The 24,543-nt window shown below is 43.1% G+C and overlaps 1 protein-coding gene across 1 annotated transcript; it reads right to left on the minus strand.

Annotated features, from left to right (window-relative positions):
- Positions 1–12,969: 12,969 nt before the first annotated feature.
- Positions 12,970–14,455, minus strand: LOC147458921 (uncharacterized). The gene is made up of 2 exons (XM_086511519.1): positions 14,126–14,455; positions 12,970–14,013 (listed from the first exon to the last, which is right to left on the minus strand). Exons 1-2 carry the CDS (start codon positions 14,453–14,455, stop codon positions 12,970–12,972), a joined length of 1,374 nt encoding a protein of 457 aa, XP_086367645.1.
- Positions 14,456–24,543: the final 10,088 nt, after the last annotated feature.

Raw genomic sequence — 24,543 nt, forward strand, 5'->3', positions numbered from 1 at the left:
AAATTGTTCTGGATGCTTTTTTCGAAAACATCACCAGGACGGAAAGAGATGGAAGCATGTAATACTTGAACATCGTTTCTTGCACACCCTATACAGTCCTCATCAAAAGGTTTGAGAGAAACATTTTGTGTGGATGGGGTAGGGAAAGGACTTCCACTGTCCTTTCCCCAGAAAAAGGTGACCTTATCGTGGCGACCTGCAGAGGCCGGGAACCATGCAGGGGAACCTTTTTCAGGGGGAATGAAATGATATATTAACATCTTCGAAAAGGCCAAAATGACCTATGACACCAAACCGTTACAAACTGGTGAATCGGATACCATGTCTGGGTACACAAAAAGAAAAAAAAAAGAGGGATACTAAAATGAAAGTAGAGGTGCTACTGATTGGAAATGTGGATGGTATCTGTGATCACCGATATAGTGTGTCCTCAATCCAAGAGGGTGATGTGATGGGTGATGAGTCGTCCATCCTCATATGCACTCTGGGTGTCGAGTGTAATGTGTAGCAGAAATAAATGATGGTAATGCTCAGGATGAGTGCTTAGAACTTTACTCAAGGGGTTCTTTTTACTTACGGGAGGAGAGCCTTCCGTTATTCTTAGAGAGAAGAGTGCAATGACCAAAACAAAAGTGAATGCTACTGTGAATGAAAGTGCTGAGAGAGAGAAAAAGAGAGAGAAGATACGACACCAGACGGGTCCCCAAACCCCCCTCCAAGGGCTCCCCTCTCTATCAGGTATTTGCTTTAGATTGCACAATCTGGTACAATGGTCTATATGTTGTGGACTTGCAGACGATGTCTAGGCGAGTATGACGACGACAACGAGGACGGGCTGAAAATGCATAAACGCTAATGCTGATCTGGTTGAAATCTGAATTCTAATCTGAGGCTGAATGTGGGACTAAGTCGGTGATGACAACGATGACGACGATGCGACGAAAACGCGGAGGGCTGATGGCTGAAAACTCTGTTGAAACTGAAAACGCTGGGCTGACAACTGAAGCGTGGGCTGATCTGGAATGTGCGGAGAGGATCTGCTACGAGACGGGACGAATCCGTGAGGCTAAGGGACTGATCTGCTGCAGGCTATGGCTGAGAACCAAAATGCTGGCTTGACTGCTGTGCTTGAGGGCTGAATCCAAAATGCTGGCCTGACTACTGTGCTTGAGGGCTGAACCTAGGCTGAATTTGTTGATGTTGATCGTTGAGGATTAAAACGCTAAGGGAAGGGCTGGTGGTTTGGGTATGCTGAGAGAGAAGCCGCCTTCTTGGTGCACTGCTTGGACACCTTCTATTGCCTCTTCTGCTGCTTACTGGCGCCCCATGGCCTACTTGTATACCCATCTCAACCTGGGTCGAGCAAGTCTTCCCAACCAACCCCCACGACCTTGGGAAAATAAATTAATAATTTAATTAAAAAAAGCCTGGCCTATCTGCAATGCAAGGATTGGTTCATGCGGTGGAAAATGCCCATGCTGGGCCTTACTAGGTTGTTCAATCAGAGGGTATGCAACTACTCGAGTGCCTAGACATGCACGGCTTGCGCAGAGGCTCACAAAGGTGCCAAAACACTTCTTAGGTTGTCCTAAACTAGAAATGTTTTGTTTTATCTAGTTTTGTTTCGTAGCAAACAAAGTGATTTAGTTTGTTCGTTTTTGTTTTTCTTTTCTTTTCTTGGTCCCTTGCTTTTATAGTTTTATGAGTGCTTTATTCCCTCTTATAATTCGTGAGTTCAAACTATTCTCAACTTATGAAGGTATATATAGAAATGGGAGTAAGCTTGTCCCCATGCACATAGGGTTAGATGTGCACGTGACATCCTCTCCTTCTTAAAGTGAGGTACTAATATCGAGTTGCATGGTTTCCTTGTAGTCGACCAACAACTCTGGGTAGTCTTTGAAGAAGTCTTCGTCCACCCACACGGTTTCATGGGTTCCTTGATCTTTGAACTTTAAGAAGTCCTGTCGGACTTGTTTCTTTGAGCCATGGCGAAACCGATGCAACAAAACTTGCTCCGGCTTCATACTTCGGCTTCATCTATGATTTCTGGTTCTTCTTCTTCAGAAATGGCCTTTGGAGGTGTACCTTGAAACACTTTCAACCACGGAACATGGAAAACGTTGTGCATTGACCATGAGTTAGGTAACTGTAGTTTCAAAGAGACATCATTTATCTTTTTAATGACCGGAAATAGACCATACATTCTGAAAGAAAACTTAGGATACTTCTTCTCGACTTGCTTAAGACGTTGCTTCATGATTCTCAAATAGACCCAATCTCCTTCCTTGATAGAAACATCCGGACGATGCTTATTAGCTTGCCATGAATAAGACTCCCGAGTCTTGCTTAGCCGAAGCTTCACACTCTTAGTAATCTTATCCAATGACTGACTTTTAACATTGGCATCAGGCAACTGACTGATGGAACAAGTCATTCAAAATTGCTTGGACTACTGGGAGATAGGGCTCCCAGTGAGACTGCTGATCATGCACATAAGATTTAGAACATCAAAAGCCAATTGATTATAGATTTTTGTTTGACTATCTGACTGTGGATGAAAAGCAAAGGAAAAATTTAACTTTGTGTCAAAATTTTCACAGAGAGCTCGCCAAAAATTTGACGTGAACTTAATATCCCTATCTGATATGATTGACTTTGGCAAACCACAGAGGGGGTACCAATGCTTAATGAACAACCGTGCTACATCTTGTGCGGTAACTATGGCCTTACAAGGAATTAACATTCAAAATTTGCTGAAACGATCAACAATTGTTAAGACTAGGTGAAAGATTAATCATGAAATCCATAGAGATATCTTGAAAAGGTCCTTCGAGAATAGGCAACGACATCAAGAGACCTTGTTGCCTTTTCTTAGGGGCTTTTACCTTTTGACAAATGGTGCGCTGTGTGACATAATTAAACACATCTTTTTACATTTTAGGCCAATAAAAGGATCTTTCTATTTTTTCCAAAGTGGTGTTCATTCCCTTGTGCCCACCTGTGAGAGAGTCATGAGTATTGTACAATATGGCTGGTTGAGAGAGGGCAACATACATAGACGGTGACGAACATCGAAAATACAACAAACCTTCACGAATGATATAGTTGCTGGGTCCTTGGGAAGCAAGAGCCTACAACCATTGCTTACCAAACTCGGAATTTGCGTATTGATTCTTCATGCTGTCGAAAGAGATACCCTGAATAGCACTGTGGAGCTTGACTCAAAAGCCAAGATATGTCCTTTGCGACTCAACGCATTTGCAACTGGGTTAGCTTTTCCAAGAACATATTCAATCAAACCACCAAATTGCTCAAAAAACTGAGACCACCTTGCTTGGTGATCACTCCAATGCGCACTAGGCATAGACTGGAGCTACTTGAGGGCTTGATGATTAGTGTGTACTGTAAACTCTCTACCATAAAGAAATGTTTCCAATGCTTGAGAGAGTGAATAACAGAAAGAAGTTCCTTATCATAAACTGAATAGTTCTTTTCTGCACTATTTAACTTCCGACTGAGAAATGCAACTGGACGGCCATGTTGTTGAAGCACGGCTCCTATGGTGACATTGCTTGCATCCGTCCATACCTCAAAGGGGCCATCCCAAAAGGCAAGAATGAGACACGGTGCTTCACCGCAACCTTGAGAGTGTCAAAAGCCTCAATGGCTGCCTCGGGCAAAACAACGCACTGACGGCGAGTTTTCACCCCTTTGAAAACATCTTTCGAGGTGCGACAATGCGTGCAAAATTCTCTATGTGCGAACTATATGCCTGACATAGACCTAGAAACGTACGCACATCATATGCAATTTTGGGCAAATTCCAATTACAAACCTGTTCTACCTTTGCGAGATGTAGCTTGACACCCTCTGCAGAAATGATATAACCTAGATAAGTAACTTCAGCTAGAAAAAAATCAGACTTCTTAGCTGCAGTGTACAACTGACATTCATCCAAACGGGCTAAAACCTTTTCTACATCCTTTTCGTGCTGTTCCCATGATGTAGAGAATATAAGAATGTCATAAAAAAAGATAATCACACACGCCGATCATATCACCAAAATGACCTACCATGAGACTGTTGAATGTACCCACGGCACCTGTCAACCCAAAAAGTACCAGAGCTCAGCTCTTTGGAAGTGTTTGGTATTATCACTCAAGGGAAAAACCACAATAATTTTTTGCTTGTTTTGATCATACGTAACCCAAGACCACTTGGATGTGTTGATCCCTAATCTGTGTTTTTGGAGAGTGGCAAGTAACCCAAGAAAGAAGGGCTTGTCCAGTCTCCCCTCGTTCCTCTTTTCGACTCATTGAGAGCGGACCTTGCACTTGGCGGTAGGCCAATCAACATGAGGTGGGAAAAAGCAACCTTGGTGTGAGCACAAGACTGCCAAGTGGTGCACCCGCAGGAAAGAGTCGAGCTTGGGTAAGAGAAAAGCCTTCTTAGACGCAGATTGCAAGCCAAGAACCTCAAGAACTGAAGAACCTCAAGACCTCAAGAACCTTCAGAACCCAAGAACTCAATGCATGGTCATCACTCAAAGCGGCATGGATACTTGCGTGAAGGTGATGAGAGTGGAGTTGGAGAAAAAGAAGTTTCTACACCAGGAGGATTGTTTCCCGATCTTCCCCCATCTCCATCTATGCCACGGATTGAACCAAATCCTATGGAGGCTTTGGTCAAGTGGATGATGGACATGATGCTACAACAAGAGGCGCAACACGTCGCCATGGATCGTGACCGTGAAGAAAGAAGGGTAGCTATGGAGCTTGAGCGTGAGCAAGCACGCGAAGCTCAACGCATAGCGACCGAAGAACGAAGGACAAACTATGGAGCTCAAGCGTGAGCAAGCACGTGAGGCTCAACGCATAGCGGCCGAAGAAAAGCGAGCGGCTTTGGAGTTAGAGCGAGAGGTGCAGAGAGACCAACGCATGAAGGAGTTGGTCCTACAGGTACGCTCCTCGAAGTCCGAACCAATCAAAGAGGTCGGCGAGTCATCAAGTAGCACAGGTAGAGACGAAGATTCCAAAAATCTAGTCACTGAGAAGTTGACATTTAGTAAGTACGATGGTAAGATGGATGCTTCTTTGATTCATACTTGGTTGCATCAATTTAATGATTACTTTGCGACTATCAAGAAAACAAGTAACATTAAAGTTTTGACTGCTACCATGTACCTAGTCGGTGATGCCATTGATTGGTATCAAGCTTGGCAAGAGTCACAGATGGTTGAGCATCTTGAGCATGCCAGGGAAGGCGTATCACTCTCTTTCAGTTGGGTCGACTTCCAAGACAGCTCAAGGCTCGCTTCATGCTACCAGATCGGTTAAAGGAGGTTAAAGGAAGACTGGCGTGGTCTTAAGCAAAATGGATTCCATGTTATGTATTTTTCTAACCGTATTTCGCAGATTGGCGTTCAATTGTGTAAGTCAGATGAGGATCGCAATGAGGCTTTCCTCTTTGGGTTAGACGAGTACATCAAGTTCGATGTGCAAGTTCTCTGTCGTAAGGACTACAATGATGCCGTCAAAATTGCCTTAGCACAAGAGATGAAGCACAAGAAAGGAAAGCCAAAGGAGAACAAGTTGAGTACTTCTCAAGACCAACCAAATGGTAAGCACGGTAAGACCATTGGCATGATGGCAATTCTTCTTCTCAATCTTCTTCTACACCTAGAGCACATAAGTCTCACAATGATGATAAAGGAAAGGCTAAAACTTAGGACACCCCTAAGTTGACGCCTGATGAAAATTCTGCTCTAGGATTTTTAGGAGGTTGGTGAACTCTTGAAGAACGAGCCGAATATGGCACGAGACAAAAGATGTTTTGAGTGTCACACTAAAGGTCACATAAAACGTGATTGTCCTAATAAAGAAGACCCTAAAGAACTCACAAAAGAACGCACAGAATCCACATCTTCTGTGAATGCACTTAGTGAGCACACTAATGTGTTTGAAGTTTCTCATGATCATGTACATGAGTCCCTCATGATGTATTATGGTCATGTAAATAGTACACACATTGTGATCTTATTTGATTCAGGTAGTATGCATGATGTGATTAGTGACTCTCTCATGAAGAACGCACGTTTAGAAGCTCTCCCCATGGATCCCATTGAGATCTTTGGATTTGCTCCTGGCATGCACTCTTTGTTCACGCATGAATGTCTTGATGTGACACTGTTAGTCCAAAATGTCGATTTTCGTCGTTGTTTTGTTGTTTCTCCTCTCAATGGATGTGATTTGATTTTTGACATTAAGTGGTTTAAAGGTTATAATCCACGCATTGATTAGAAAGAAAACACTCTCTCTCTCACAGTTGAAGGAGAAACTTCCATGGTCCTTCGCTGTGACAAGAACATTCCATTTGTGCCATTAGTCTCTCACTTTCATGATTCGAAAGAGGTTAAGACTTTGTTTCTCTTGGTACACGTCCCATAGTTTAGAAAAGCATGAGTCATTACATGAAAAGAACTCTCTTGCTGTCATGTCTCCTCTGAAGCATGACACACATTTTTTGCATGATAGAGATGTGATTGTTTGCAAGGATGATGGTTTGGATGATGATGTTTCTAGTGAAGCTAACCTCATTACAAATGTGACCAGTCATGCACGACCGATCTTGGCTCTCGAGTCGAGGTCCATGAAAACTATTCAGGAAGTATTTTGTCTTCGCATGATTAGTCAACACACATTGTTCGAGTTTCTTATTCGTGACGGTCTCTTGTATTTTTGTCACCGTCTCAAAGTGTTCCCTTTTCACAGGCATGCCATATTGCACGATGGATATGATTCACTCACGGATGCGCATGGATGTATGCAGATCACTCTAGGAAACATAAAGATTTTAGATTCAAGGAATTCACACTGTCTCCCGATTGTCTGTTTTGTCAGTCGATTTTCCATGTTTATTCCTTGGCATCACGCGCACGATTGTCCATCCAGCATTGGCAATTCCGTTGTGATTTGCCACAATTGATAGGGTTAGGTCGAAAAGTCAAGATTCGATCTCGCTTTTTGCGTGTGTTTGGTGAACGGTTTGACACTCTGTCACTTTGTTCATTTGCATTGCATGCACAATCATTTAGGGTGAATAGTATTTTTCCAGTCACTCTACATGGAATGGATATGTTTATGGTTTTGTGTGTCAAGTGATTTCATTCCTCCTCGGAGATTCTTGAAGAAGATGGACCACGACCATAGACGAAGTTGAAGCTTTGGAGCTGCAACAATTCATTCTATGTCGCGTTTGGTGTGGCCCAAAGAAGCAATCATTTCAGACTTTCATGAAGTTCAAGTATCGCTTGATCCACGCAGCAGAGTGGGCTCGCGAGGAGCACTTCGCAGGATTCCAGGAGTTGTTGGCGTGCACTCTCGACCATACAGCTCGATACCAGTATCTCACCTTGAAAAGGGGGAGATGTCACATGCTCATCAGAACAAACATCTAGTAGAATGGAAACACACATCAATACTGAGATTGCAGCTAATACGACAAGATCAAAGGAAGATCCTGCTCCCAAGCTCTGCAAGAGAGAAATAGGGTGCTGTAGAAAGAAACCAAATAGACTGTCTACCCTGTCCGCTGTACAAAGAACCACAAGAACTAGTAGTCTGCGCAAACTAACTCCCAAGTTAATCTAAAAAAGCCTGGCCTATTTGCAATGCAAGGACCGGTTCATGCGTTGGAAAATGCCCATGGTGGGTTCTACTAGGTTGTGCAATCAAAGGGTATGCAACTACTCTTAAGTGCCTAGACATGCACGGCCTGTGCACAAGCTCACAAAGGTGCCAAAACACTTCTTAGGATGTCCTAAACCCTAGAACTGGGAGTAAGCTTGTCCACATGCACATAGGGTTAGATGTGCACGTGACATCCCCTCCTAAAGTGAGGTACTGGTACCGAGCTGCATGGCTTCCTTGTAGTCGACCAACAACTCTGGGTAGTGTCACGTGACACATCTAACCCTATGTGTACGTAGACAAGCTACTTCATGACATGGGTGGTTCAGTTTAGTCAGTCTAGCTTAGGAAGTGATCTGGCACTTTTGTGAGTTTGTTCGCAGATCGTGCATGTCCAGACACTTAGATTAGATGCATATCCTCTGGTTGCACACAGCATGATCATTAGCAGTACCATCAGAATCCATCAGGAGCATTTTCCAGTGCATTAAACCTATTTTCCCTATTTTTAACATTTTTCAATTAATATTTTTAAGTGACTTTTGTTGGGAATTACGTAGGGCAAATTCAGTAGCCAAGTATATAAGCAAACCTAGCGCTAGCACCTTCTGGCAGAAGAGGCAGTAGGAACTTCGCGTTCAACAGGCACCTTCTCAACAAGATCCCCCACCGGCGGTAAACCTAGCGTTTTTAGCCATCAGAAGGCCCAACGTTTTTGCATGCAATTCAGCCCCTGGCGTGTTTGCACTGCAGATCAGCAGATCTACAGCAAGGCACAACAGATCCACAGTAAGACACAATAAACTCCCTAGTGTTAGCAGATTTCCACAGTAGAGCCCAAATCAGCCCTAGCGTTTTTGCATAAGCTTGACACCTCAACATTTTTGCAAATCTTCGCGACAGAATCAGCCCATAGACCAGCGTTTTTAGTTTTCAGCAGTTAGAACCCGCAGAAGAAGTCCTAAACCTCGCAAATCTCACCTTCCCGTAGCAGATCCTCGCCGCACGGTCAGATCCATCGAAGTTTGCAGTTTCAGCCCGGAAAACGCAGATTTCAGCATTTGCGTTTTCAGCGTGGTGTCGTCGTACCATCGTCATTGACATCGTGACCGACATAGAGTCAGAATTCAACAGATAAAGATTTGCAGATTTTAGCCCTTAGCATTTTCAGACTTCAGCCCGTCTCGTCGTCGTCGTCTTCATCGTCGTGGACATCGTTGGCAAGTCCATAGCATTGTAGAGATTTGTGCAATCAATAGTAGACCGCTCTTTCCATAGAGAGTGGGGCCTTCGGAGGAGGGTTTGAAAACATTCTGGTGTCGTATTATTCTCTCTCTATCTCTCAATCTCAACACCTTCATTCACAATGTTCATCACTTTGTTTGTGTCGGTTGCACTCTCTCACTAAAGGAACGGAAGGCTCTCCCTTCCCTAAGTAAAAGGGACCCTTGAGCACAGTTCGGAGCACTCATCTTGAGCAAAGTTCAACATTCACTTCCGTTGCACCTTACAGGTAGTCTTTGAAGAAGTCTTCGTCCACCCACATGGCTTCGTGGGTTCCTCGATCTTTGAACTTCAAGAAGTCCTGCCGCACTTGTTTCATTGAGCCATGGCGAAACCGATGCAACAAAACTTGCTCCGGTTCCATAACTTCGGCTTCATCTATGATTTCTTCTTTAAAAATGTCCTTTGGAGGTGTACCCTGAAACACCTTCAACCACGAAACATGGAAAACGTTGTGCATTGACCATGAGTTAGGTAATTGTAGTTTCAAAGAGACATCATTTATCTTTTTAATGACCGGAAATGGACCATACATTCCGAAAGACAACTTAGGACACTTCGTCTCGACTTGCTTAAGGCGTTGCTTCATGATTCTCAAATAGACCCAATCTCCTTCCTTGATAGAAACATCCTGATGATGCTTATTAGCCTGCAGTGAATAAGAATCGTGAGCTTTGCTTAGCCGAAGCTTCACACTCGTCAGTAATCTCATCCAATGTCTGACTTTTAGCATTGGTATCAGGAAATTGACTGATTGAACGAATCAAAAGAGATTGGAACGGACGGCCAAATGTTGCCTCATACGGAGTTCTATCAATGGTAGAGGAATAAGAGTCATTCAAAATTGCTTGGACTAATGGGAGATAGTGCTCCCAATGAGTCTGTTGATCATGCACATGAGATTTTAGAACATCAGAAGCCAATCGATTGTAGATTTTTTTTTGACCATCTGATTGTGGATGAAAAGCAAAGGAGAAATTTAACTTTGTGCAAAATTTTCAGAGAGAGCTCGCCAAAAATTTGACGTGAATGTAACATCCCTATCCGATATGATTGACTTTGGCAAACCACAAAGGGGGTACCAATGCTTAATGAACAACCATGCTACATCTTGTGCGGTAATTGTGGCCTTACAAGGAATTAATATGCAAAATTTGATGAAACGATCAACAATTGTTAAGCATTGTGTGTTCTTTGCATGCAAACTAGGTGGAAGATTAGTCACGAAATCCATAGAGATATCTTGAAAAGGTCCTTCGAGAATAGGAAACAACATCAAGAGACCTTGCTACCTATCCCTAGGGGATTTTACCTTTTGACAAATGGTGCACTGTGTGACATGACACGATTGAGCAAAACTGCAAGAATCTCTATCAGCATATCTCTAGCATGTATAAAGTGCTCTGCCACTAGACCGTCATGATCATATGTCCTCCCGGTTTTTATTCTATCAATGACCGTGTTTACCATCTTAGTGGTAAAGAAGGTACTTGTAGATGAGCATGACTCAAGAGGATTTGGAAGGGGTGTCTGTCTAGGGACCGTTTATAAGGATATTGCATATTGACCCCACACATTAGGGGAACTAATCACAGGGGGAGGGGAGTGGTCATGGAAGAGACGCCATATCTCTCCCCAGTCTCTACTCAAGAACAACTGGTATATGTCTCGCTCCATGTGAGCTTGTTTCGTCGCACATGGCTCGAGAAGGCTATCCAAGACTATCTGTGATTGGTGATCCCTAGTAGAAGATCTCTTTGAAGCTGTACTCTCATCTCTCTACACCTCGTCATACTAACAATTCTGAGGCATGCTCCCAGAACGTCGTCTGTGGTTAGGCTGAGTGTGTGGATATGCCTCTGTTGTTGCATCATGCAATGGTGTCTCGATCAGTAGAGTGGTGATCTCCTCCATTGAGAGTCTTGGCCTGGCTGCTATATATAGACAACCATAGATCTCCTCTGTATAAAAAAAGTCAGTCTCTCGTGTAAATGTATAGCCTCCCTCCTAACACCTGGGCTGTACTGTATTTAAAGGAGACTGAAATTGTCAAGAGAGCATGGTCCACCGCTCTACCCACTGGTATGGGTCCTACTATGAGATCTTGAATGCATGGGAAGCTCGACTGTGCCATGACATAGTCCGCTATGCGTGCCCCATGCCTATGCGAAAAGCAAGTAAACCCATTTGATGCAAGAAATCGCTGTTGGCCACTAAGTATGGCCAATCCATATGAGCCCCCTATTTCCCAGTGTACTTATCTTGTGAGCGTCTATCGAGCCCCATATTACTAGTACCTAGCTCTCTCAGTATCTTGTTTAAGGTATCATAAACAATTGTCTGATGTTTTCTCGTGCGGGCATAAAAGTCTCCCAAAAGAATGATGTCACCATCTTTGGAAAACTCCCGTATGTCCTCGTCTAATATCAAGAAAGGGGACTTTCCTCTAGGTGTGGTATACATTGATGTGATAGGGACAAAGTAACATATAGCAATGTACAAGAATCTGCCTGTCTTAACCCTTAATATCACCCACATGTACGTTACAAGCAGTTGTAACTCCTCTCTAAATAGAACACCTACTCCTCTTGATCCTCTGCCTTTGTGCTCTGATCTCTTCTCTGCTCGACAAGAAGTCTCTTACCTATATCTAGTCACATGTGGCATAAGCTATCTCGGTGTCTGGTGCGTCTCTGAGTAAAAGACAATATTTCTCCCCGTAAATCTATCCTCAAATGCCCCTATATCAAGATGATGCGGCTCATTACAATTCCATGCTGCCATTTTTAGTGTGGTCCCATAGGCCTCGCACCCTCATGCAGAGCATTGCTCCGATATCACCACCCTTCCATCTTGATAAAAAGCAATCTTTCCCTTTTCCCTTGCAGCTCTAATATCCGGCATTACCTCTTGCATATGAGCAATCTGCGAGAGAGTAAGGTCATCTCCAAGAAAGATGCCCGTCTTCTTAAGAGTTGGTCTCTTCTTCAAAAAGTCTCTTCTTCGCTTCCATGGAGGGGGAACAAAGGATGTGTGCCCATTTCTTTGAGGTTTTCCCCCTTGCTTCCACTTTCTTATTGCCCACTCTCCAAGCCCTCGTATGCGTTGGCTCATTGAACCCCATCATATTCATGAGTTCTTTCACATCTTCATCAATATTATCTTGGTCTTTGAGGCCACAGATCCGCACGTGTAAGGCACACACACGTCTCCTTTCCTCTTCTTCTAGTGTCAAGTTAATGATGGTATGCATAGTTTTTTCATGCGGCAACCATGCGTCTCACTCGGGCGGGTATGGAAGCCCGATATAAGCCCGATTCAGACCCCCCAAAGATTCCATACGTGGAATACCATACGACACTAAAAAATTAGTGTATATATATATATATCATAACAAATAGCAATTAAATTTAAAACACTAGACTTTAGAGAGCAGCCCAAAGCCACATAATGCATTAAAACATCATAGAAAATGTAGAATCTAGCTAAATCAAGGATTCGGGAGCCGAGAAACAGATCAAGATCTCTAATCAATAGATACATCAATGAATCATGATCGTACTAGAGGCTACAGCAAAGCAGGAGATGGCAAAACATGGAGCCTCCAAAACCAACAAGACTGTATACCGAGTACTCCAAAATTCAAATGACAAAACATAAATAGAGCCTAGAGGGTGGAGTACTCCAAAACCAACAAGACTGTATACTGAGTACTCCAAAATTCAAATGACAAAACATAAATAGAGCCTAGAGGGTGGAGTCCAGCCGCTCGATGCTAAATAGTGAATCCAAAACATAAGTAGAGCTAAGAGGAGTAAGGACCGAGGCTAGAGCAAAATAATGAGCTCTAACTCTCATCAAAGGCCACCTCCTCATCATCACCCTCATCCTCATCCTCATCCTCATCCCAAGCCTCATCCTCAACAACGGAGCATGAAGTCCCAATATCACTGGGCGTGCTAATTGGAAGAGACTCCATAACATCATCAGTGCTCTATGCAATAGCCTCCTGAATCTCCTGCAACTCAGGCAAGCGCTCCTCATCCTTCTCTTTGTTAAGAATCTCCAATGTCACCTCCATTCTCTCATAGCGGCGCCCTTTGATCTTGCATAAGAGCCTCAAGTTGGTGTGTATGTAGACAAGCTTCTCGGTATGAGTAGGAAGTAGCCTATTTCTTCTCTTGGTGTGAATGAGAGAGAAGGTGCTCCAATTTCTCTCACATGGAGAGGCACATGTCCCTTGAGAAAGCACCTTAAGTGCAAGAGTTTGCAATGTGGGCGTGCAAGCCCCAAAAGTCTCCCACCATTTTACACCCTCTTGCATTCTCTTTGGATCCTTTGCAATAGGATGAGCAAATGACTTTCTTTCAGTGAGGAAAGTGTCCAACTCATCAATGAGGGTACCGTGCATGGTCAAATCACCCTTGGTATACCTGTCCAAAAATGTTATCCACCTGTCATGAACCTCACTATTGTTAAATTGCCCTCTTCCTCGCCATATAGGATGCAACAAGTATCCCACAACATGCAATGGTGTGTGCATCATATTCCATCTATCAACGCATAGGTCCTTGATCTCTTGCATCCTTGCCGCATCAATACCTTGCATGTTTTGAATTTGCTCAACCATGCAATCCGTAAGCTCATACACAAGCCCCATGGTGGCTCCTTCCCTATCAGCCAAACGAAGTATCTTCAAGATGGGAGCACGAATCTTCAAAATCAACTTGGCCTCTTGCCAAAAGGATGCATTAAACACAATGTTCGAGACCACTATGGCCTTTGCAGTCCTGGATGCCTTCATTTTCACAAATTTTGCATCAATCATAAGCCTATGCACACCTTGCATACATCTCTCATCCACAAGACCAGCCAACATGATGAAGTAGTAGGCAAATCGAGTGGCCGATGGCTTCAACAATTCCTTCTTGCTAAGCATTTGAAACAATGCCAAGACAGTGGACTTCCTTGTGACAAATGTGACAACCTTTGTTGCATCTTCAAGAATTTTTGCAATCCAAGGGAGCTTCCCAATATCCTCAAACAAGAGGTTCAAGCAATGGCATGCACATCTCGTGAATTTTTTTTTTTCCATTTCTCTTCCACCATTTTCCTGGTCCAACACAATTAGTTGCATTGTCCATGCATACCTGCACAACATTGGAGAGTCCTACCCCAATAATCACATCCTTAAGCTGCTTGAAAATAAATTCTGATGTCTTTGTCTTCCCAGATGTGTTCACAGATTTCAGAAACACAGAACCATGTATAGAGCATGCAAGAAAGTTAATGATAGACTTGCGTCTAGTGTCAGACCATCCATCACATACAATTGTGCATCCATGTTTTTTCCATTTCTCGCGCACACCCATGATCTCATGACCAATGCATTTGACCTCATCATTTAGCTCTATGGTGCGCAAAGCATTGTATGTGGGAGGCACATAAGATGGACCAACTTGTCCAATTGCCTCGACCATTTCCAAAAAGAAAGGACTCCGCACTTTCTATTCAGGAATGTCCTCTGCATAAAAAAACTTGCGCAAGGCTTGATCTGCTTGCTTGCGTGCTTGCAAGTTAAATGCACTTGCCAAAGGCCCTTGTGCAAACTTCCTCTTCTTGCTCGAGGACTCCACATTTGATTTGGAAGCCGAAGTCCCAGTGGCACTTACATGAGCACTCTCTGATGCATGTGTACTCATTGAGCCTGAGGCACCTCCTTGAGATAGAGAGGCATTACCTCCCAAATCATCCACCAAGGCATGTACAAATGCATTTGGGTCCTTCCCATCATTCTGCACATCTACATGCAATCTTGTGACCACCTCTTTGATGTCCTCTGGTACACTGTCACATGGGCCTACACCATAGCCAGAGAGGGACAATAAATGCGCACGAATACGGGAGGGACCGCCGTCCCAAGGATGCCCACAATACTTGCATTTACATGTAAATTTCCCTTTCTTTTGAGGCTTTGATTGTTCTACATACTGCCATTCGGGACGCTTCACTCTGCCCATCTGGATTCTGCAAACTTGCAAGGTGCACACTGCAAACCTTGACAAAGTGGAGGCCTCACGAGTCAAGACTCAAGAGAATCCCACGGCTTTTCACTTTCCAGTTTCTTTTCCAAGAATGTTGCAACCATACTTGCGATTGACTCCAATCTCTTTTGCGCTTCTTTGGAGATACCATGTCTCCACTTATGCTTCCTCCTACTACAGCCTCCCAGTGTAAGAGTAGCATACACATTTTTCGTTTTTGGTATTGGTGTTGCAGATCTGTAAATTGAAAACCACTTCGCACTAAGCTGTCACTCTTTTCCCTTGATAAGTTGGTTTCAATATCCACTCTCCAAAATGTAGAAAGGTCAAGTAAGAATTTTACTCGTCTCTGCACTTTTTGTGTGTGGCTTACGTCATGATTACAGAACCATATCCACTGCGCAATCATCTTGTCTTTAAAAGTTCTCTCAGACCAAAAACATGGTGCAACCAATCCCCCGTGACGGCTCTGTAATTTGTTACTACAAATTTTCTTCCCTTCCCTACCAAAACATTTCCTCAGGAAATTGGTTGTCATCGTTTGTAAATCCCATTCTTCACGTGCAACTCTGACCTCTTGAATACCTCTTGCTAAATTTTCTCCTTGCTTCATTGGAGTGCTATCTCTTGTCTTATTGTCAGTGACAGATATCTCAGGATTATCCTCTCTATCAAATTGTATACTCGGTGGTCTCCTATGGTTTTATGTTGCCTTGCTTCCATTACATATCCATGTTTACGTGCACTTGTATTGGCTGCACTTGCTTTCTTCTTCCGTTGCATAGTCTCTTATTCACCTTCCATGAGAGGCTCTTCATACAAAGGACTCCCAACAACCAAGCCTTTCAATGTACTTGCAATATGAGTGGGATTTGAAGATTCTTTGCGTTTGGAATTGGCCATCATTGCTTCTATGGAAGGGCCAGTTCCCATGAATCTGCCTGTGGTGTACCTCAATTTTTTTATCACATTGATCAAATACATGCATTCAAAACGTTGCTGAAACATGCATCATAAAGCAAGTTTTTTCAATTTCCACCTTCACCTGCCAGCCAACTTGCATGGATTCTCTCTGACAAGTTATGCTATGTTGTTTTACGTCATTTTTTTTAGAAATTTCCAACTTGCAGAATAATTTGTAGAGAATCCGAGAAAGATCTGATTTTTTTTGCATCACACGACTATTGGAGAGCATGAAAAGACGAACAATTTCATGTGATACAGTCCCATTTAAATTTGGAGTTGTTTGGGAGATATGGACCGTTCAAAATTCACATGTATGGAAATTTTTATTGTTGTTTTTGTGGCCGTGTGCATGATGCTTCTTTTCAATTCTAATTTTGTCGAGGGTCCCTTCTATTGGTGAAAAATTTCACAGATAAGGGGTTTTATGAATAGTGGTTTGCAACAAGTACAATGTGATTGTTGATGATACCTCCCCTAGGGCTTGAGCATTCGAATATTGTATGCATAATGCCCATGAAATTCCACACTATTGTCTTCTGCAATGCACCTTTTGCAAGTTAAACATGAACACAAAAATGTACAGTAAAAAAAGAGAAATACAATGGAACCTCCTAAATCCATAGCTAAATTTTAGTGCCAAATAGCTATGCTATAGATTCAATATGAACATTCACTTTACCTCTTCCAAGAGCAAGTATTTGAGCATTGTTAATTTAAGTCAATTGATACTTATGGCTTACATTGATGAAATTTATTGGAATCAAGTTTCCCAAGCCGTTGATTAGCAGCTTACAAATGACTCTTTTGGAGGTACTAGTATGAGTTTCCAATGTTGTTGAATACATATAATCTGCTCAAAGAATAGGTGATTAACAAATAATCTTCCTAATTTCAAAGGAAAAAATCTCCAATAAGTTGTTCATGGAAAATATACACTAACCACACACACTTTGTAGGAATTGGCACTTACCCAAGGATCCTTTACCAACATTGAAATTGTGTGACCTTTGATAAGCCTTACAAACACCCCTTACATTCCACTGCATTGGAACCATGTAAAGAAGAACTCTACTCCATTGTAATCCTTTGGTAGCTATGAGTAAGTGCAATCCTACTAGAAAGTACTTGCATAGAGCATAGTTCCGAGAGAGAGAGAGAGAGAGAGAGAGAGAGAGAGAGAGAGAGAGAGAGAGAGAGAGAGATGTTGCAACAAATGTGTAGAAACAAATCTGAAAAGGGATAGGAAATTGGAGTAGAGAACTTGATGTTGCACATCAAGAAAGAGGTTACAGAACTCAAACAAGAGATGCAAGCTTGGGAAGAGAGCAAAAGAGGGGTAGGGAACCTTGATCAAGGAAGGAGATTTTGGAGCTATGGAGAGAAAGAGGTTGCTTATCTAGAAGGAGACGTTGGAGCTATGGAAAAAGAGGTTATAGGAGATGTTGTAGCTATGGAGAAAGAGGTTGCAAATCTAGAGGGAGGTGTTGTAGATATGGAGAAAGAGGCTGCAAATTTAAAAGGAGACGTTACATATGTAAAATGATATATGATAGGCTACTTTATGAAAAGGTGTCCTAGCATGAGAATAAGAGGAGAGAGAGATTTCTAGGCATTTTAGAGAGAGAGTGTGGTGATAAAGATTGCAACTTTTCACTTTTCACAACTAAGGGAAGAGAAAGAGAGCGTGAAAAACTTTTGGTGGGAAAGCAAGAAGAAGAGAGAGAAGACAAAGAGGGAATACAAAACTTTTTATATTTGAAAATTGAAAAAGTGATTTTTGAGGGGAGAGTGACTCCAACCGCATCTAGTAAAATCTACATATACTCTTCAAGAAAAAAAAGTATTTTTTCATAGGCATGTCTAAGATATCTACCCCACCATTTTAGCCTTTGGTCAAAACTTGATTAAGTTTTAAGTATTTCCTTAAGCTGCCAAATATAGAGGCCCTCCTATACCCCATTCTCTTCCTAATGCTTATGTAGGTTAACCAAAGGGATGGTGCAATTCATTAGATCTTACATGAGAATTGGCAAGCTATTTGTGTCCTTTTTAGCTCTTTTGAGTAGGCACAAGCACTATCTTAGATTTTTCCTTATACGCTCCTAGGTATCCAAGAAGCATGGCTAGAGTAATTGCACCACTTTATCATTATCACACTCTTAAGAGTTTTTACACACTTGATTTTGTAGCACCAAAGTTACTGTATTCTTTTGAGGAATAAAGGTGCGACAAGGGTGGGGCAATTCGATTGTCTTTGAAATCCTTGTTCGCACAATGCATAGGTCATTTTTGGCATCTAACTCAATAAAATTTTGCTTCTCTGTGCGTTTCACAAGCTTTGGAGCTATAGAGGGAAAGTTTCCTTTGGGCTTGTCATAGAGGGTCGACCATTTGTTCTAGGTAGCCCTTGAGATCATTGTGCATCCTTGGGAAATGCATTTAAATTTAAGTCAAGCCTTGGATCTGTGTGCCTCCTCAAAGTCCTAGATGTCATCATTACTAAAAGTTTGGCTTAAATATTTTGACCCACTCAATTTGAATTCTTAAGAGCCTTTATTTTATTCAAATATAATATCCACATGCTTTTCTTGAATAGGTTTGGAGGATATTCCTCAACCAAGGTATGAGTTTGGTCGGTCAACTTTTTTGTTGAATGAAAAATGCATAGCTTCCTTCAAAGCACATGAATACTCCCAAAGCTTCTTAGGGAGGTCCTCTTTGAGGGATCTTCTTGCCTGCATGCACTTTTCATGGCTACAAGAGGATCATCAACTTTATTGATAGTGATTGAGCCTCCAATGCTCATGTCACTAGCCATGCTAAGCTCACTATCTATGGTATGAGGATTTCTTGTCAAAAGCAGGGAGTGCACTTGGGTGGTTTGACAATAAAATCAAGATGCACAAGGAGTGCAATTTGTTAAGCATTTCTAGATGTATGGGCTGATGGGAGCCAGACTTTGATGTGTCAGCTCCATTCCTTTTATTCTTGTCCCTAGTTTTCTTCTTTGATGTGACACCTAGAGTGCAATGTTCATGTTTGTGTGTCTTTGAGAGCCTACAACATTCTCTCCTTGGTTGAGGACACTGTAGGTGACTTTGTAGCTATAGCTTGGACTCTTGTTAGCACTATAAGACAAATTAGTTCACACCCCGGTTGGATGAGTGATGAGAGGGGATCTCTTCAAAATAGTCAATGGTATCTTACCTTTGTTTTTGGCCTCACCTTTTGGCAAGTCTCTAGGTCTTTCTAAGAAATTTCCAACTAGATGATCCCACCACAAGTTGCAAAATGTTTATGAATGGTTGCCATGGCTAACTAGCTCTTGCCTCACTACCATCTGTTAGAGTTTAAGGGGCAAACTTCAACTAGTGTGGGCTGAAACATCAATGAATTTTTAGCTTGTGGGTCCCTTACTAGCTCTCTAGCTATACACTATTTGTGCTAGAACTAGTGCCATGGTTGGACCACTCTATGGTGTACTTGGGTTGGCACTGCTTCTGATTCCAAGACTTTTTTATGTTAAAGTTTTCAAAGGTTGCAAAGTGTTTGGTACATTGATAGGAGACACTCTTTGAGTCTTATCATTTGGCATCTCATTCATTGAGTGACCTTGCTCTTGCATAGAGCCCAACCTATAATGACATTGGGAGAGCTAGTGATTTGACCAAAGTACGGAAAAAAATCTATAAAATTGGTCAATGAGCTTTCTCTTGGTATAGCCTTGCTTCATACACTAGAGGATGTTGAGAGTCTCCAAAACTTAGGCATAAGTATACCCATGGATCCTCCACATTTGGACTTTTGAGTGGAAATATTGTTTTCTCTTTGACCAGTTGGCTTGGGCTTTGAGTTGTGCACACCAAGATTACTTGGATACAATTCTCAAACCCTTGGCTAGGGTGGGAGAAAGTTGTTTTTTTCTAGCCCTATCTAAGTCATCAAATCCATCCATATTTTTCAACATCACTTTCATTTTTATGTTCAGTTGTTGGGATGCGGGCTTTGTTCTATGAACTAATATAGGTGTTAAAACCCTACTTCGAGTTATCCATTCTATCTTGGTACGTGAATCATCCCTTGTACAATCATACCATTGCATTGCATAGTAACATTAACACTAATTACACTCTCTATGAATTCTTAATTAGCCAAGCCTTGAGCATGTTCTTGGACTAGTTCCTCAAGACACTACTCTTCTTGGTCTAATTGGAGTTAGTTAGAGTATTGCATTGGATCTATTTTTTAAAATTTTTCTTTGTGCTATTCTTGCTTGTTTTCATTAAAGAAACTATGAGCTTGCTTAAATTGTTCAAATTTTTGTGCTTATAACCCCTTGGAATAGCTTTCGATTGCACCAATCCATGCTACATTTGGACCATGCATCGAGCACCAACACCTTAATTGAAATCCTTGTGGTTTTTAATGCTTGTTAATGCTTTAAATTTTTTCTTATTCTAGTTCTTAAGTATGTATAAGTGTGTGTGTGTCTTTGAAGCAGAAACTCTCTGTCTAGGTGTGGCTTTGAGGACAAAAACACCTACTCCATTTATGCTCCTTCAAAAGTGTGTGTGTGTGTCTAGTGGTGGGAACCACTTCTGAGCTTTTAGGCTGGGTTTAGATGGGGCAGAGGCAAGCAAATCCAAAGGGGCGTGGAGAGTACACGGCGCTCAACCATTGGATCTTCTTGACGTCTGCATTTCCGGACCCACCTTCAGAACAGCCCCCCCCCCAAAGAAGAAGTAGACTTCCGCCTGTAAGTCAGTAGAGCGGGAAGGCCATGTATTCGTCGTCAGCCTGGTGCGAGCCGATTAGGTGCTGCTCTACTCGCTGCTATTAACTCTTGCTGCCGACCTTTGTGAGCAAGCAATGCAGAAGTACTATCGTGACGGGAGTGCTGCCGCCGCCCTCGTCTGAACCCACCCTTATTTCAATTGCCCATTTTTGGCATTTGGAAGCTTTTGTCGATCAGTGCTCGCCAAGATCTGTTTGACCTGCAACCTCCTGCTCATTTCTCGGATTTCCACTCTCCATTTTCTTGTCTTCATTGCAACCTAGTTCCTATTAGTTCATGCCATTAATCACATAAGATGCAACTTGCTGCTCATTTGCAATTGCCGATCCACACTATCACTCATTAGCCCCTTCCAAAGACGGGTCATCTCGTCATCATCTGGCTCCACTCCTTGGTGCTCATTCGCACCAAATGCCCAGGCCCCATCTATTGAACTACTCTCAGTACTCTAGCTTGATAGCCGCAGCTCTTCAATACCTTGTCAATGGTTGGAAAATAGGTTGTTTTAGTTTTATTCAATTTCATTCAAATATGAGTTCCCATGGTAGCCTACCATGGCACTCCATAGCTTATCTAAGTAAACCTTCCCATGGCATTGCACCCTACCTATGGTGGTCACCAAGCCTTGATGTCAAAGTCTATTCGCTCATTAGTAGAGCCATCCCTTGGATTTACACCCTTAAGTCAAAATCCCTCCCGTTGGTGCTACATTCAACATTGAAACCCCGATCTACCACAAAGAGCACTCAAGACACCAAGTACGCAAGACATTCAAGCATGCGTATTCAAGCATTCAAATATTCAAGTTCTGGATATGTATGTATTTCAAGTCACCAAAGATCCTACAAAGAAGGGAGACCATGTATGCGACATATGCCATACCTAATATATGAGATTGTAAGGGGTCTTAGACACTGCCAATCTATTTTGGTAAGACCACCCCATAGTCGAAGCACTGATATCATCATGCATATACCAAAAATGTGCTTCCATGATGTATATGCACCTAGCACAAATCAAAACCATGTGCACCTTATACGTGCACCATTATCAAAACCCTCCAGATTCCCAAAGCAAGAAAATAAAGCATAGAAGATGAGGCCCTAACAAAGTTCCCTTAAGGAAATAGTGACCTATATTGTAAGTGTCTAGACACTGCCCCAAACCATAAAGTTTGGAGGTAAGACCTACACTAATTTTTGCGTTAGATTCCATATTTTGAGCCACATGGAGTACCCGATGATGTAACCCATGATAGACTCCCTGATTAGACATGCATTTTGTGTAAGCTTCACCTTATGGGGGCGTTTGTTTGGGTAAGCCTTAGCTTATAATCATAGTGAGAACACTCCCTAAAGAAGGAGTACGAGCGGAAGTGAGATGCGAGAGAGAGTGCGAGAAGAAGAGCATGACGATATGGTGAACTCGCTCTACTGTAATGTGTAGAGCATAGTGAGTTCTTATTAGGTTTTGACAAAAGAATATGTGTACATACCTGGCGGCCCGCCCACTTACCTGGGCGATCACATTGGGCTTTATACCCCAAAAACCTTCCACTTAAAGTCCAATGTGGTACTTTAAGTGTGAGAGAAGCTACTATACAAGCTAATATACAAGAGATGTAGAGAAGTGATGTACTACCCTACACCTAACTGCTTGCGAAAATGCGCAAAGCTCTCTGAGGGAAGTCCTTTTGTAAGTAGATCAACAGGATTTTCTGTGGTGTGAACTTTGACAAGCTGAATTTGCTTATCCTCGAGCATTTCCCTGATGAAATGATACTTCACATCCACATGCTTTGTCTTTGAGTGATAAATTGGATTGCGAGCCAATTGTATAGCACTCTGACTATCACAATATAACACAGGCATCTCTTCTTTGATTCCCAAATCTGTTACTAGTCGATTAAGCCAAATTGATTCTTTGCATGCCTCTGATGCTGCAACATATTCAGCCTCTGTAGTAGACTGAGTAACACAATCTTGTAATCTAGAACGCCATGATACTGCTCCACCAGCCAATGTAAAGACATACCCTGACGTAGAACTTCGGTTGTCTAAGTCATGTGCATAATCTGAGTCTGTAAAACCTTTACACTTAGCTCCTGACTCCCATAGCATATACGCATACTCTTTGTAGCTTTCAGGTATCTCAATATTCCTTTCACTGCCTCCCAATGTTTCTTGCCTGGGTTTGACATGTATCGACTTACTACTCCCACTGCAAATGCAATGTCTGGGCGAGTAGCAATCATTGCATACATCAAACTACCCACTGCAGACGCATATGGAATCTTATCCATTTCAGCATGTTCATCCTCAGACAGAGGACAATCTTGTTTGCTACGTTTCACATATGGTGGCAGTGGAACACTCAATGCCTTTCCCTTCTCCATATTGAAACATTGCAAAACCTTGTCAATATACTCTGTTTGAGATAACCAAATCAACTTCTTTGATCTGTCTCTCTCAATGCGCATACCAAGTATATGACTTGCCTCACCCATGTCTTTCATGTCAAACGATTTTGCCATCTTTGAGTTCAAAGCTGAAATTTCTTCCAAGTGCTTGCCAGTGATAGCCGACTTTCGGAAATCAAGTAGAAAAAAAAAGAAAAAAACTCATTAAACCCCCCCCACTCTCAGTACCCCCCCACCGTAACTTATTTTTTCCCCCTCCCGCTCTACGGGCATCGGATAAAACCCTCGCACTCTCTCCCCCCCATTTTCCCTCCATACCCCCTTCCCTAATATCTCTCTCCTCCCGATTCACCCTCCCCGGCCAGGCAGAAACTCAAAGAAGGAACCCCCAACCCCTCTCTCGTGCTCCCTCGGTGTGAGCCGCGTGAGAACACCCCCCCCCCCCCCCCCCCCCCCCTCTTTTTGGCCCGCCAATATTCCCTCCCCCCCGACCCCTCCTCCCTCTTCCCCACCCGCTCCCTCACCCTCCCTCGGCTCATTCGCACCCCCCCCCGCTCTCCCCCCCCCCCCCCCCGGGCCTCATTCCCCCCCCCTTTGGCCCGCAGATATATTCCCTTACACCCCCCCCCCCCCCCCCCCCCCCCATTGACTTATTTCCCCTTCGTCCTCAAGCCCCATACAAGACAACACCCCCCCCCCCCATTGACTTATTTCCCCTTCGTCCTCAAGCCCCATACAAGACAACACCCCCCCCCCCCCCCCCCCCCCCCTCTCCCTCTCACCCACACATCTCCCATACCCCGCCATTCCCCCTCTCCCCTCACTCTCACTCACACACTCTCTCTATCTCTTATCCCCTCACCCCTATCCCCTTCCCCTCTCCCTCATTCTCCCCCCTCACAGCCACGCCAAGCTCCCTCTCTCTCCCTCTCTCTCTCTCATCCGGATACCGGCATGCCACGCCAAAGCTCTCTCTCTCTCTCTCTCTCTCTCTCTCTCTCTCTCTCTCTCTCGGGCAGTGCTGCAGTCCCACACTCACACACACACTCCCTCTCACCCACACACACACCCCACAACCCCCCCCCCCCCCCCCTCTCCTCACACACACGCCATGCGGACAGCAGCAAATACGCCAACACAACACAACACACACACACACACACACACACACACACACACACACACACACACACACACACACACACACACACACACACACACACACACACAGAGTCACCCACCCACACACACTCACACCCCCTATCCTACCCCCCCTCCCTTTCCGCCCTTCCCATATATATACAAAATTATAAAATAAAAAAATTATATATATACATTATATAT

This window comes from Adiantum capillus-veneris, chromosome 4, assembly GCF_014529385.1.
Source record: "Adiantum capillus-veneris isolate H3 chromosome 4, ASM1452938v2, whole genome shotgun sequence".
Lineage (NCBI taxonomy): Eukaryota > Viridiplantae > Streptophyta > Polypodiopsida > Polypodiales > Pteridaceae > Adiantum > Adiantum capillus-veneris.